Source organism: Athene noctua, chromosome 2 (assembly GCF_965140245.1).
Source record: "Athene noctua chromosome 2, bAthNoc1.hap1.1, whole genome shotgun sequence".
NCBI lineage: Eukaryota > Metazoa > Chordata > Aves > Strigiformes > Strigidae > Athene > Athene noctua.
In genome coordinates this window covers 161,103,792-161,118,726 of record NC_134038.1, presented here as the reverse complement: position 1 = coordinate 161,118,726, position 14,935 = coordinate 161,103,792, and the positions used below count along the sequence as shown (strand labels likewise).

General features: G+C 42.0%; 1 protein-coding gene across 4 annotated transcripts in view; it reads left to right on the top strand.

Moving 5' to 3' along the window:
* Positions 1-14,935, top strand: part of HECW1 (HECT, C2 and WW domain containing E3 ubiquitin protein ligase 1) — a 265,816-nt gene that overhangs the window by 235,262 nt on the left and 15,619 nt on the right. For all 4 annotated transcript variants that reach the window (XM_074900896.1, XM_074900895.1, XM_074900893.1 and 1 more), the window contains 3 exons: positions 8,633-8,731; positions 10,151-10,280; positions 14,330-14,476. In XM_074900896.1, the coding sequence (XP_074756997.1) occupies positions 8,633-8,731; positions 10,151-10,280; positions 14,330-14,476 (376 nt within the window). The remainder of the gene's footprint in view (positions 1-8,632; positions 8,732-10,150; positions 10,281-14,329; positions 14,477-14,935) is intronic.

Below are 14,935 nucleotides of genomic sequence, written 5' to 3'. Positions count from 1 at the left end.
TAATGGCATGTCTGAATTTTAGCATACAGATGTCAGAGCTTACTCAGTTGAGGAACCTCATCCCCAGAGGCAGGGGTGGTTACTGAATTGCAGCACAGTGCAGACCCGTGTACGGCTTCTGGACCGGTGCAAACCCATGTAGGGCTTCTGGCCTCTGCACTGCAGCCAGCCAGTTTGCAGTTAGCTCAAGGGTACCTGCATCATGCTTCATCACATGGTGTAAACATTCCTGGGTGCTTACCAGTGAGTTTATGATGAGCAGTCTCTCTCGTGCTTAAATACCCCAGACAGGCTGGAAAGGATGTGCCTCCTTTGACGGAGAATAAGTCAGTTATTGTGGCTTCCGTGTTCGTAGTTAGCCATTGAAGGAAAATGTGCAGTCATCTGGCTTGTGCTTTTATGGCCCTCTTGTCTGGCAGATGACTAAATCTGTGGATTTTCCCCGGTAGCTTGACCAGTTTGTTTCAACAAATGGCAAAGCTCTGGAAAGTAAACATAAATCATGTGATGTATAAAACTTCACCACTTCATAGGTTTACAGTGCCTCCCCCCCCCCAGTTTTTCCAAAAGGTTTAACTGAGAAATCAAAATCTCTTGATAAAAATGCTCTTTTGCTGGCTTATAAAAACAACCCATGTGCATCAGACTGAGTTGATCCATAAGGAGCTGATCATAAACTAGAGCTGATTCACAAAATTACATATCATTTTATAGAAGGTAAGATAGTAAAAAATATCAAATAAACTAAAGAACTAAAATGCAGCTGGGACTCAAAGGACTATGATTCCGTTGCTGTCTCTACCACTTGTTTTCTGGATAAAATTAGATAAGTCATTTTACTTCGGTACTTAAGTTTTCTCATTTGTCAAATGAAATATTGGCATTGATCTCTTCTATTAGCTGCTTTGAGATCTGCCAGTCAGAAACACAGCCTAGGATCTGGGAATCACAAAATGTAGAGGTTTGTAGTCTTCTAGCCAGTAGTTCTTACCTCAGTCTACATCTCCTCTCTAGCTACTGGGCAGAATTAGAGGAGATTTTGCCAACAGTCTTACAGTCCAGTGTGTTTTACCCATTGTACCAGCAATCGAAGCTAAACCCTACAAGCAGGCCGGTTTCTGATGAAGGTTAGTCATGCTTGTGCTGCCGTATTTTGCCAGGGGTTCTCCCAGAGGAGGACAATTGTATGTTATGGTCCATGAGATTGACGGCTGTAAGCAGAGACAGCCACACCAGTACTTAGCCACACTCCTCCTCTCCTACATTCATGGGACTTCTTTGTTATTTGCAAAACGACACTTAGCACAGATTTCTTTCAGACCTTCTACTGTATTAATCTCCTTACTAGCTTAAAGACAGAACTGGAAATCAATTCTCCATTTCCTATGGCTGGAGTCTGTGGTGCTCAGACAACCCATGATGCCGAGGCTGTTGAGCCTGCGATGACTCCTGGAAGTCCTGGCGCCAATTTGCTCGGTTCTGTATCTGTGGTAATAACTATTCTGACACAGTTCAGCTGATGTCCGAGGAGCCAGTGCAGCTACCGCAGCGTGGGGCTTATTAACTTGGATGCAGTTTTGTGCAAATGCAGCTGTAATTGTTCCTCTGTGTGAGGGTTTACCTGGAGCCACTGTGTGCTTACACTAAGGAGTCCTCCTGAAAGTAGATGTTTGATAGATTGTGTTGAAGAGAAACCTGAGGGGATGCTGTGAATTTCCCTTATCTACATTATCTTTGCTCCTCATTTTTCTGAATAAAGTAGAACGGCCTGCAGCTTTCCCGATAAAATCATGCTTTTTTCTCTGTGACATAATTAGTCTTTTAACCTTTCCTGACAGTTCTTTTTATGGCGGGTATAGCCAGGATACAGGGAAGATGAAAAGACATTTTGAGTGAACGTGCAACATAGCTAGGTTAGAGACAAGGAAAAGACTTGAAGGATTTGATTAAGTTAAATAAAGAAGCAATAAGGTTTGCATTATCTCATTGTTTTTCAGTTACTGGTAAATTAAGCTCCAGGAATGGTTTGAGGTTTAGTTGCTAATTCAGGGTACATAAGCTCTAGAGATTTAGAAGGACATGGATAGTTCACATTTCCATCATGTGTAAGCAATAGCTCTTTTTCATGTGGTTACTCTTTAGTACTGAGAAAAAGAAATGTTGTGTTCCATTTGCAGATAGATCCAGAAAATAAAAGTAGGGCAAGCACTTAATGGAGTGTCAGTATTGCACTGGCCTTTTGCAACAGAAAATTTATGCACAATTTAACAACAAACTGAAAGGTTGACTGACATAAACACATTCATCATGTGAAACACAGGTGCCCAGCAAAAGCAAAAATATCTAAAGGAAGGTTGGCAAGAGAAGGCGTACTCCTGTAGATCTTCACCTGAAGAGAATTGCCAGTTCAGGATTTGAAGCCTAATGGAAGTTTATTTGTAGCTGGTTGCTTTTCTCTCTGAAAATCAGTCTTCATCTCTTTTTTCCCTTGGGTGATGCACATATATTTCACACCTCTCTGAACACCCTTTTTCTATTTCATGACAATCTGCAAGCAGGCCGGCTGGACTGTTCCACTTTCCATACACTTTACAAGCGGGGCTACTTAAGAAAGGCTAGTGCTTTCTTAAATGAGTGTTACAAATTTCCTTTAAAATATAATTAAATCTTGTAAGTTTTATAGGAATAGTAAGCAGACAGTATTATCAAAGAGGGACTCGTGGAATACGCTCCTTCGTCTTTTGATGCCTGAACAAAATGCCTTGGCTCCAAGTAGAATGTATCCTCTATTAAGTCCCAATAACATTTACAGGGGCTGAAGGGATAAATCCCTGGAGACTATAACTATTTAACATCCATCAGTTTCCAGGCTGGAAATCTGCACAAACAGTTGCTCCATGTCAGCACTCCTAAATGTTTCCTTTCAGTTTTAATTTGGAAAATGGACTGAAAATGAAGCTTACCTGACAGAATTTTCTGTGGTTTCATAGTGAGGAAGTATGGAGATTCCCCTTAAAAACTGAGTAACTGCCTGAAAACCTGGTATGAATTTTGAACATATATAAGATGCATTTCAGTATTTAGAACATAACTCAAAGGAGGTTAAAAAGAAAACTTGGTCGGGTGGGTCATTACCATTCCTTCAGAAGTGTGTGGGGATCCAGAGTAAGTGCTCAGGTGGGATGCCAGTGTGGTTACATATCAGAATAGGTAGGATAAGTCCTCAGCACAACACTGGACAATGCCATGTATAGGTGACCCAACACTGTCTCTCTGAGAATTCTCCATATTAGAGATGGATATAGGAAAATGAGCCAACAATAATTTTATTACTCCTTATATTGGAATTCTCCTCCAGGACTAATTTAGGAATTACTTTACCTTTTTTCTTTAATGTGGTGAGACTTTGTGGACTTTGTCTCCTGGCCTGTGTAAGAGCCATTCCTTTCATATTAACGACACATGAGCTCATCAGATTCCTGAACTGAAGAGGCATCGTGCTGGAATGCCACAGCGTCAACCCCTGAGCCTGCAGATACGCAGAGCAAATTTGCCACACCACCAAATGACACGGTGGCAAAGAGGCGGTCTGCAAAGTTTGCAGATGCAAGTCGGATAAAGAGAACAGCGTTAGCTATCCCAGGCTGCATGGCTAACCTTTCTGACAATAGAGCGCTTCATGTCATCACATTAGTCTGTTCAAATGTTCTGTCATTTATGTGAGTAGGGGTTAAATATGCACACCAAACTAAAGAAAGGCATTTGTTAATGAAGGCTGATAGAGGCGTGGATTTGATCCGCTGCCAAGGTTTTGTAAAGACGATCTGATCTACTGCTAAGTTATTGCTCGGTAGATACAGCTTATTACAGGACACGTTGGTCATGTCCTGCACTGAACCAACATGAGGATACGTGCTACCAGCATATACACACATCTCTGGTGCGTATGCTTGACACGCTGCCAGTTTTGCTTAAAATTAATAGTGTACGAGGCCAGGCAGAGTTGCTGTGGAACCATCTGATCAGTTTTTTTGCAAAGCAAACGCTCTTAGAACTTCATTGCCACAAAAAAATTCTTCATTTAAAAAGTGCTAGTGCAGGTGATTCCACTAAAATTCATACATCATGAATCACAACGTTTTCCTCAGTTTTCCTCATCGTGTTGTTGTCTGTCCCCTGTGTGTCCCCCCCAGTCACAAGACTGCAAATCACAGTATTTTAGGCTATAAGACTGGATTTTTAGTTACTTTAATCAGTAGTTTCAAGCCCTCAGGATGCTCACAAGTGCCTTCACAACAATGGAGGTTTTAACTGTCCTTTAAAACAAGCTGTAGCACAACCTCTGGAACCATAATGCCTGCTTTCCTACAAATTTGGGTTTCATGACTGAGTTCTCTGTTGTTCAGAGTGAAGCCTTTCCCATGAATGGGCCCTTCTAAATACTTTCTCCTTTTTTAGATCCTCTGGTATCTAATAATGGTTGAGATTAGGTCCAGTTTCTCCCACTGTGGAAGGACTAATACGTTCTCCAGCTGCATCCACCTGCCAAATATCATTCTCCCTTAGAATGGCTGCCAAGGGCAGAAATCCTGTACGCAGTGCAGCCTCATTTGTTCAGCTTGTCTTTCAGGTGGCCAGAAGTTCATCTGCACGATTAAACAGTCAGAAGCTTGAAAACTGGTGCAACAGAATATGTAAATTTGTCTTACAGATGACAGCAAGTTTTCAATAGCCTCGTGAAAGGAGAATGACATTTTCAAATCTGATGTGAACCATATTATATTCATCTCTCTCGAGCCCTTCTTTGAATATTTTTTCACAAGCTACTGCATCAAGAAGGGCACACTTCAACCCAGCTGATGTGTTTGAGTGAGATAAGGTTTGCAAAATTTTCAATCTTTTTAATCCCAGCAGGTGCTTCCTCTATTTAGGATTTAAAGTTTCTCATACCATAGCCAATTTAGCCCGCAAGGCATGGTTACCAAAGCATCCCCTGTAGAATGATAAAAACCATTCTTCCCCTGTACACATAGATTACAATTTTGTTGAGGTACATCATTCTCCATCTGAATCCAAGGAAGGACTGTCATATAAAGTAGAGCTGCCTTCGTTCAACCTGTTAAGAGAGAGCCCTGTAACAAAGGGTCATTATAGGTCCTGCCTTACTCTGCTGCTATATGATAAGGACCAGAGTAAATTAAATTTCCTGTGACTCACCTGCAATTAGAGGAAAATTTATTGCTTAGTTGCTGCTACAGCATATGGATTTGTCTCTCCCTGTGTACACAGACATGCAGTAAGTATGCAGAGTCCCACTGAGGAGAATGAGCCTGTTATTTTGCAACAGGCTGTTGTGAAAACAGGCTGTTTCAGGGGCACCTGCAGCCTTCAGAAGGAAAGGGAGCTAGCTGGGTAGTGTGGAAACTTCGGCAAATGGGTCAAAGAGTAGTGTTGTTAAAAGCCAGAAAGCAGGTGCACACAATGTCCTTTTTGAGTGGATGAACTGTGTCAATAGGCAGGCAACCAGAGCAGCTCTCCTGCTCGTTAATTCTGTCCCTCATTCCACCATTTCCTGTTCATTAACTCCCTCCCCGTTTCCCTCCTCTGCCGGAGCATATTACTCAGACTCAATAATTGTCTCTGAAAGGGAAGGGTGTTGAAAGAAAGGGCCAGAGCAAGACCTCACATTCCCCACCTCTCCCAAAACATCTTTCCTGCTAGAAAGAAATCAAACAGGCATTTTACAGTTCCTTGGAAAGATAAACGTAAGTCAGGTTTAAGGAAGGTATGTGCCCTCCAGCCAGGATTTACCTTTGTGCTGCTTATTCTGTCAAAAAACGCTTGTTTTTTCTGAAGGGACTGTCTCACACACTTCTGAATCTCATCCATGCTCTGAATCCTTCAGGAAGAAACAAACACAAAAGTGTGGGTTTGTTTTAACTGACTTTTGTATGGAGGGCAGTTTCTTTCTTGTTGCTTTTTTGTAAGTTTTGATATGTTTTAAGTAGGACTGTTACGCTTGGCTGATTGTGGTGGCAGCTTGATGGGCTGTGTAGTTGTCCTCTGAGGACAATAGCAAACGCCTCCCTTTGAGAGGTCCATGTTCCTCAGTGCACTGCTGGCCCACAGAAGTGTCGCCTGAGGTCCCACGCCCTGTCCAGAATGGACAAGGGGCCAGAGGACCTTCTCTTCCATCGCTCTGCACATCAGAGAGTCAGGTATAGTCAGGCCCTGCAGAGATACCAAAGCTGTGTGAAAGGGACGAAGGTGTTTGTGGGCTGGAAAACTCACATGCTGTGGCCACAAAGCACTGTGTCTGCTGGGGTGATACTGCCAAGAAACACAGCCTGCAACAGAGCTTTTTTATCTCTTGTATTGACAGGCACCAGGAGTGGCAACGTCTTGTTAATTATTTCATCTCCTTTATCCAGACCAGTTAGTACTGCACTTGTTTTCCTACACTGAACCATTGCAAGGGCTGGGACTGTGGAACCACAGTCAGGCCCCCAGCTTGAGCAAGCCCTGGTGTGTCCCAGAGGGCTGCAAGTGCAAGGCCATACTGATGGACCACACAACCTAAAGTTGCTCTGCCCACGTTTGCTTGGGCTGGCCACTGGACTTAGTCCTTTCACACAGAAACGCTGCCCATGGCCTTTGAAGGGTTTGATACAGTTCTGCCATAAGGCACTGATCAAATTAAACTCACCATTAACGGCTACCACGACACGTGCTCGTGATTGTAAACACCTTGATCTAGGTGCACGACCCTTTCATGTCAGCTTTGCATTAATGTCCTCAAAACCATGTAGAGGTAGAGAAGCGATACAGGCAGCGAGGAGAAGACCAATTCTGTTCACACATTCAAGCAATTTCTTAGCAACAAGCAGCATTCCCAAATCTGTGAGGCTTTTCTTGGCAATTTGCTTTCAGGTTTACTCTATTCCAAATGGTTCCTGCCTGCCCAGCACAGTCGAGTAGCCATGGGGTGAGCACTGTGGTGAGGAACACCCAGTGCTCATAGTATTTTCATTCAGTGTTCGCTTTCAGAATGTATAGGGATGGATGAGGGTGGTGAAGAACAAAACCAAAAAAGCCGACATGCATTATTTAGGACAAACGGACTTGATTATAGATCCTGAAGGTGCTATAAAACTGATGGATTACAGGCTCAGCATTTCTGGGATTTGAGCTGTCTGGCTTCCACTGTGCTTTCATTGTGTCAGCTCCCTCTCTTTTCATTGCTTTTCGCTGGAAACACTGCACCGGAGCACAAGTGAAGCGAAGCAGGTCCTAACTAGACCCAACAGCTGCCTTTTGTTGCTGCTGTGGAAACAGCTGTAAGAGGGTAATATAATCACGCTTCTGTTAGCCGTCAGCTGCATATCATAAGCACCTTTCTTGGATGCAGGGGACCCGGAGGCAGCTCCTGGGGTGATGTAAATGCTAATTGGGCCCACAGCATGCTATTTTGTGCCCCATTTGACATACTAAGCACTTGTTGTTGTGTCCCATGAGCATAAACTTGACTGAATGGATATTCTGCGCAGCTTTTATTACAATGAGACTCATGTTTCATTCATGTGCAGGAGGGGTCTTTGCACTGGTTCCTGTAGGAATGGTTTCTTGGCTTTTTGATCTCTCATCTTTTGTGCAATAAAAGTTTACTATGGTGTCAGTCAGCTCAGGTTTGGAGTGCTCGCATTTGGGATGTTGGATTGTTTTTCTTTCCCCTTTTTACAAATAAGCAGGTTTTGGATGGGTGATGGGGGTTATTCTTACAAAAATCAAACTCACCTGGATTCACGCCAGTTCTGTATTTTTCTGCCTGAGATTAGTGATTTAAAAACAGATTTGATGGAAGACTATCTAATAAGTCATAGTAGAAATCATAGAAAGAAAAATTTAAGATCTTGTCATCACAAGTCACATATTGTAATGGGCAGGGCACTATTTGAGTGTACTTGGAGCAGGGCTACTGGGGTTGATGTTATTGGAAAGCAAAACCAAATGCAAGAGTATGTAAATACTGAGCACATCTGAGCATCACCATTAAAGTGGTCTGGGGACAGCTTGCCTGAGCTTTAGATGCTGACTTTAACATGTGTCCTTGGTCACAACGGTCAACTTATTTGAATTTCAGTTTCCCTCTATAAAGTCAACTTGCTAATCTTTTAAAGTACTTTAAAGCCCCACCTTGGAAAGGGTTGGAACCATCAGAAACTGGATATACTGATTCACCAAACACCCTTTGCAGCAGCTTTGATAGTATGTTTTCTGCTGAGGTGGAGTATTACAGTATTTCACTGGCTAAATCTTGTGTTTGATGGAGTCAGTCTGTATTGGAACATTCAACTGAAGGTCATAGAAGGTGAGTCTTCAGAGAGTTCATTGGTTTGACACAGGGGAGAATATAATGTGCCAGCTGCACGTATGGGTACTGTTGGAAATGGATAGAGAAGAGATCCGTTATTGATCAGAGGTGTAAGGAGTGGTGTTAGGTATTGGAGAAAAAGAAGTAAATGAATAAATGTAAGAAACGAAGTCAGAAACAAAACCCAGTTGATATCTGTTTAAGTTTCTATGCTGAATGTCTTGAGTTACACTTCATTTCCTCTGCATTTTTATATCCTAGGTTCAGGTTCAGCGGTCGTATTCTTGGCCTTGCTCTCATTCATCAGTACCTTCTTGATGCTTTCTTCACAAGGCCATTCTACAAAGCACTACTAAGGCTGTAAGTATAAGCATGCAACCATGCAGAAACCGTGCAGAATCCGTGATCCTGTAGCGAGTCCTACAGAAACACAGACCCTTGCGGAGTTGCTTCAAGCACTCCAACCTTCAGGTTCTTTCTGCTGTTGGTTTGTTGGTCTGTGATAGAAAACAAATGCGTTTTAATTTTTCTTTACTTTCTCCAACAACTTGCCTTTCATAAATGCTGTCTATATTGATAAAAGTGCATAATAAGTATGACATTTAGGAACACACATTTAAAAGTACTGACCCATAATTTCGGAGTTTACTGGTGATGAAAAGTTATCAAACTTCAACTACATGGAAGACTGGAAAGCATCTTTGATGGAACAACACAAAACAACAAAACAAGGAAGGTCATATTAAGAAAAATATATCATTTCTCATGCCTCACAGGTGGAGTAGGTTTTCATTCTAAAACACAACTCAGGTTAATTAGGAATGCCAATGTAGATAGAAACAGTTGAATGCTTCTCATTGGTCTTCTACTCTCTTTTATATTAGTAAGCAGAAGCTGCCAGTAATACATTATTTTCAATGTCAAGTTTATAAGGTTAACTTTAATTGACAATCTGTCCCTATTTAATTAATAGACTACAATAAAACAAGGTACATAAAATTTGCAGCAATAAGAAAAGCTGTAAGTAGTAAGTCACAACTGCAATTAAATGACAAAGAGCAGAATAAAGTTTAGCTGATACAGTTTATCAATTAAGATGGTTCCAAAGCAGCAAAGGTATTTGACCTACCAATCCTTTGAGTTCCTTAACAAGTATTTAATTTTTTTTTTTTTTCAAACAATTAGTATTGCTGGGGTCCAAACACTGATACCTATATTGTATCTGAGCTAGTCTGGAAATAGCCTGAAACCGAGAGTGCTCCCTGCATCCTTATGGCCCCTTCAGGGGATTTGAAACCAGACTGCTCCTAACATCCACCCGCCCTTTCACAAACAAGGCCAGCTCCTTATTAGCAGAAATTTAGGCTGCCTGGTCTGCCTTGTGTCGGTCTTGTGTGCTCACCTCAAGGATGATAGATTCATGGAAGCAGCGAGGCACAGCATGGTGGGGCCCATCCAGACTGAAGGTAAGCGTGTGCTCTGAAGTGCAGGGCATCCTGAAGATTCACATAAAATCAAGCCCCAGGGGTGCCTTCTGACAGCAAATAGTGCAGGCAGCCAACAGACTTGGCCTTGAGCCCAGCTGTGCAAAGCAGACAGTTGCAGAACTGCTTTAAGAGGGTCTGTGTAACAGGCTTTGATGTTAACAAAACCAAACGAACACCAGCTTTATGTTGGATCTTTGGCATAAATTTGTTCACATTCTTAGTTGTAAGTCATCCTGCCAGTAGTCATGGGGTCATATATTCAGCTACATCTTTTTTCTTGCCTTGCAATCAGGCCATGTGATTTAAGTGACTTAGAGTACCTGGATGAAGAGTTCCATCAGAGCTTGCAGTGGATGAAGGATAATAACATCACAGATATCCTGGATCTCACCTTCACAGTGAACGAGGAGGTGTTTGGACAGGTGAGCACAGCTATGCAAAACATCTGAAAAGCAAATCTGAAGCTGACAAAGTTGAGCATGATGAACATCTTTCTGTCAGAACAGATCCTTTAGCCTTTCAATAACATTTTCTTCTCCTACCTTCTGTTTCTTTCAAGCCACCTGTTTCAATGCAGATGTTTATTCTTAGGGTGTATAATATAAAATACCAGCCCCCCTACAGGCCTATTGAGCCACACACTGATGAGCATGAGGAATCCTGTGAAGGGGAGTGCAGCTCTTCTCTCCAGGGCAGAGTTCACACAGATGCGGCATTTGGTGAATGCAGGCAATGTAACCTAAAGCTGATGTGACTGAAAGGATGGGGGTGTTAGGAGGGGAGGAAGAACATTCGGCAGGTGGTGTAAGACCTGGCAACTCTCATCATTATTTTGTCTGATATCTCCTTGTTAGATTCTGTGTCCTCCTGCTTACCTTGCACCTACTTAACAACCTGGTATGTACATCCATTCGTTATGCTTTCTACCACTCAACTCTACCTTAGTCAGACAATTCTCTTTAACCTAGCTGATCTGGATAACTATAGCCTTAAATAGCGTGCAACTCTGGCTGAAGTGCAGACTGGCAACCAGAACAAGTGCCTCCTGTGGGATTCTTCGGCTTGCACTGAAGCCCTGCTGCTCTTTGCTAGGTTGTAACTGTCTCTGGAAAGCCTTGAAGGGGCCCAAAGCAATATTCAGACCAAGATTAAGGGCCTTCAAGGAGGTACTGAAAACTAGAGAGGCTGAATAACCAAGCTCACCAAGTACTGCAGAAGCACACACAGTGTCAATGGGGGCAGAGAGATCAAGTGGAATATGCGGAGTAGCTCTTACCCCTTGAAATTAAAGTTGACAAGAGGAGTTTGCACAGAGCTAGCGTAGCTCTGCGAGCTAGGGGAGAGTTAGACTAGTTTCTGAGGGGAGTGATTCTGGCCTTGAGAGTAAAAGGATTGCTCAGCTATAAGCTTGAAAGTAACAGAAAGCAAGCAAGACTTCAGGGGCTATTTTCAAAAGTGACCTTAGTCAGCTTACAGTACAAGGTCATGAAGGATGAGCAGAGTCAAGGGTGGATGAAAAGAAAAGGATGGGATGGAAGAAATTAAGTAGGAAGCCTCTGCAGGAGCGGTAACACTGTTTTTCCACGGATTTAAATGCAGGGGTTTTTCATAGGCTTGGAGCTGAGAGCTTGCATGACATTCAACTGACAGTGCAGTGGTTTCACTGGAAGGTATGGCTATATAAGACTAATACACAATGACAGACAGAAATGTACAGACATACTCACAAAGACAGATGAGACAGGTTTGTATTTACATTGGAATACTACAAAGTTGAGTAAGAATCTCAGCCTGAATTGCCCTGATGCATCTGAAGGTAACATTTGGCACACTAATTACTTGTTATGCTCTCCCCAGAGAGTCTGTTGTGGAAGATAAGAGGTGGCTCCAAAGAGAATAGAAAAAAACCCACAATCTGTTATAGATACTGTGACATGAAAGCAAAAGCACTAAAAGACAGATTTTGGTTAACACGTTGTCTAGTGCTTTATTTCATATGTACTAGACACTAACCTTGCTAGATCTAATGATGGGGAAAAAATGGTTCTCACTGTGAGTTACAACTGTCAGAATCCAAGAGTCCTAAGTGAGAGTGAGATTTTCCCCCTTCTGAAATTTGCTAAGTGCTGACAGCAAAATAACGAAGAAATCGCAGTCACATTTTATGCTCACAGATGGATCCCAGTGGGGAATTCTTGCATGCCAAGAGTATCTGACCACTTAAATGCCATCTAAGCATTGCTTTGCTGGATACATGTGCAAGTGTACATCACAGTGGGAACTCTGCTAATATTTGGGAAGCTGGATTTTAAGGGTTGGGTAAGGGAAACAAGAAATAGTGGCTCTTTGAGAAGCTGTGTGGTGGATGGGTTATGGCCCTTTTGTCCTGCTTCCACAATGACTTTATTATGGACCAGTCACTACTTCTTTCATTTTTTCTTTCTTGTCTTTTCTCAACACGCATTTAGCTTTTAAGCCTTTCGGGCCAAATCCTCTTTCTTGGTACCTTTTTTATTAGAATTTACTACTGAGGAGTTCTAGCCTTCTTGCATACTGGAGCCCAGAGCACTACTGTATCAGCAAAGATACGATGTCAGATGAAGAATTGCACATTTTTACTGGTGGAGACTGAATGCCAATTTGAGAATATCAGTTATAAGACAGAGAGGTGTGAGTTGCTTGTAACCCTAAGTCCTGTCTCACGCTTTTACCCAGTAGAAAGTTTTCTTCCAGCCCTGTCTCTGAGCTCTGTATGTGGATACAGCCTGTCTGTGAGCCCTGGCAATTGCTCCATTCAGGTAAAAGGAGTGAGCTAGATTGGTTGAAATGTCTCCTTGCTAGACTGAAACATAATTGTGAATTCTAGCTCACAACTTGGTGAGGTTGGTTAGGTTAATGCCTAGAGGCTAGGTTAATGCCTGTATGAACAAGAAAGAAAAAATAGGGACACACTGTTATTGATTGCCTGCCTCCAATTCTAGATAACTAGTTGTATTTTAAATTATATGGATAAGGAGAAGTTAAAGAAATCACCAGCATGTCTAGGTGTTTGTGGGAAGTCTCGCAGGAGATTTAGAAGATCTGGACTTAAGGTCGTGCTTAAAGCTAGACAACATTTAGTCTTTGGTTTTGACAGATGTGTCTTAATGCCACACAATCCTGAAGAATACAGCGTGGCAGCTGGGCTAGAGTCTTACCCTCTGGACAATGCAGCGTTGCTTGTATAATGGCGATGCAGTCATTACATTTGGGGATTTAACCTGAACCAGCTAAGAATTCCTAAGTCGTTACATCCAACCTTACTCGTTCTTGCTGTTTCTCAACAAAGCTACAGATTAGATGACTCATTCAGTGTTTCCATAATTCATAGTGTTACAACAGGTCCCTCAAGTAAAGTGACCTAAATACTATATATGCTGTGTGCTGTCTGTTGAGCTAATAAATAGATAATAATATAAATAATATGTAAATAATACAAATAATGAATATGTATTCATGCAGCTCACTATCTGTGCTAGACATCATTGTTATAACAGTAGAAGACTGAAGAGGAGAGCAAAACATTCTTCCTTTTAAATCCACTAGATTGAATGTGAAAATAATTGCAAGATAAATATTGTTTTCTGTCATATGTGAGAAGGAGTATGTGCTTGCTGGGTAGAATCTAGATTGATTCCTTAAATCCCTGCTCAATCTTAAGACTTAATAATCCAAGCCAACTAAAGTAACCATTAAAATGCAATGAAATGCTGTAGCTCTTGTTTTTTTTAAAAAAAAAAGTTATTTACAGTACAAACACTTCTCAGGTTTGGATGGCTGATACAAAACTCTGAATCCCACATTGACTATTTGTCATCTGTGCAGGGTGCTGTACAGGTCTTGCTTAGGTAGTGTATTGGAAGTATTCATTTTGTGATCATTTCTTTGGCTTTTGGCATTTCTGAGTAAACACTTTTATTAGCACTTGGGGTAGGATAACACATGTTGCCTAAGAGACAAGTAGATATCCCTTCAGTTGGAAAAATAGTTTGCCTATTCCAATAGAATGATTGCCTCTCCATCCTGTTATTTCCCGTACCATTGCTTGGATAATCTACAGCAAGTAGAAAGCTGGTGTGGCTATCACCCTCTCTGCAACTCTTAGAGGAGGGGAGGAGAAGGATAAAAAGAGGGGCCAGAGTGGCACATTGTACATGGCTTATGGAAGGTGCTCTCCAAATCAATTGCAGGCACAGTTTGGAGTAACCTAAAGGTCAGTCCAGCTTCAGCTGGGGTTAAGGCTAGGTCTAGGGCTGAGGGGGGTTCCCTCATTATCCTTTTTTGTTTCTAGTGCAAATGGACAAGAGGCCAGGAGGCCAGAACGAGAAATATGGCTGTTAGGTTTTTCACTAACATTTTCCAAGTACAGCTTAAATTTGAAACACAATGTGATCCATACATTGCTACACCACTATTTATCTTTGTTCTGTAGGTGACAGAGAGAGAGTTGAAATCTGGAGGGGCAAATACAGCAGTGACAGAAAAGAACAAAAAGGAGTACATCGAGAGAATGGTTAAGTGGCGAGTGGAACGAGGAGTGGTTCAGCAAACAGAGGCCCTGGTCCGTGGCTTCTACGAAGTAAGTAACAAAATTATGTTCCCACAGTCTCCCATTCCTCATCTGAATGAGATGACCCCATGGGTAAACTACGCTTCATTGGTACCCTAGGAAACAGCTAAACAGACACCACAGGTCTCAAGGAACTGGAGTGCTTGGATATGTAGAGACAGGGACCTTGGATATGCCATGTGTAGCATTAAGGGAGAAAGGAAAGAAATGTGTGTTCTCAATATGATGAAGCATAATGATCCAGAGTTAAGAAAGATACTGCTTTCCATTCACATAATAAGGGAAGTAGGCATTTGCGATTTTGTTTTACCCTGCTGTGATACAAAAGGAGATTGTGAACAATTGTGTGCTTCAGTGAGGAGCTGGTGGGACACACTCTATCTTTAGGGACCCATTCCAATAAAGTTGGTCCTAGGATGCAATCAGCTATTATCTTGCTGGTATTCATGGATGCTGCTCCATTGTTAA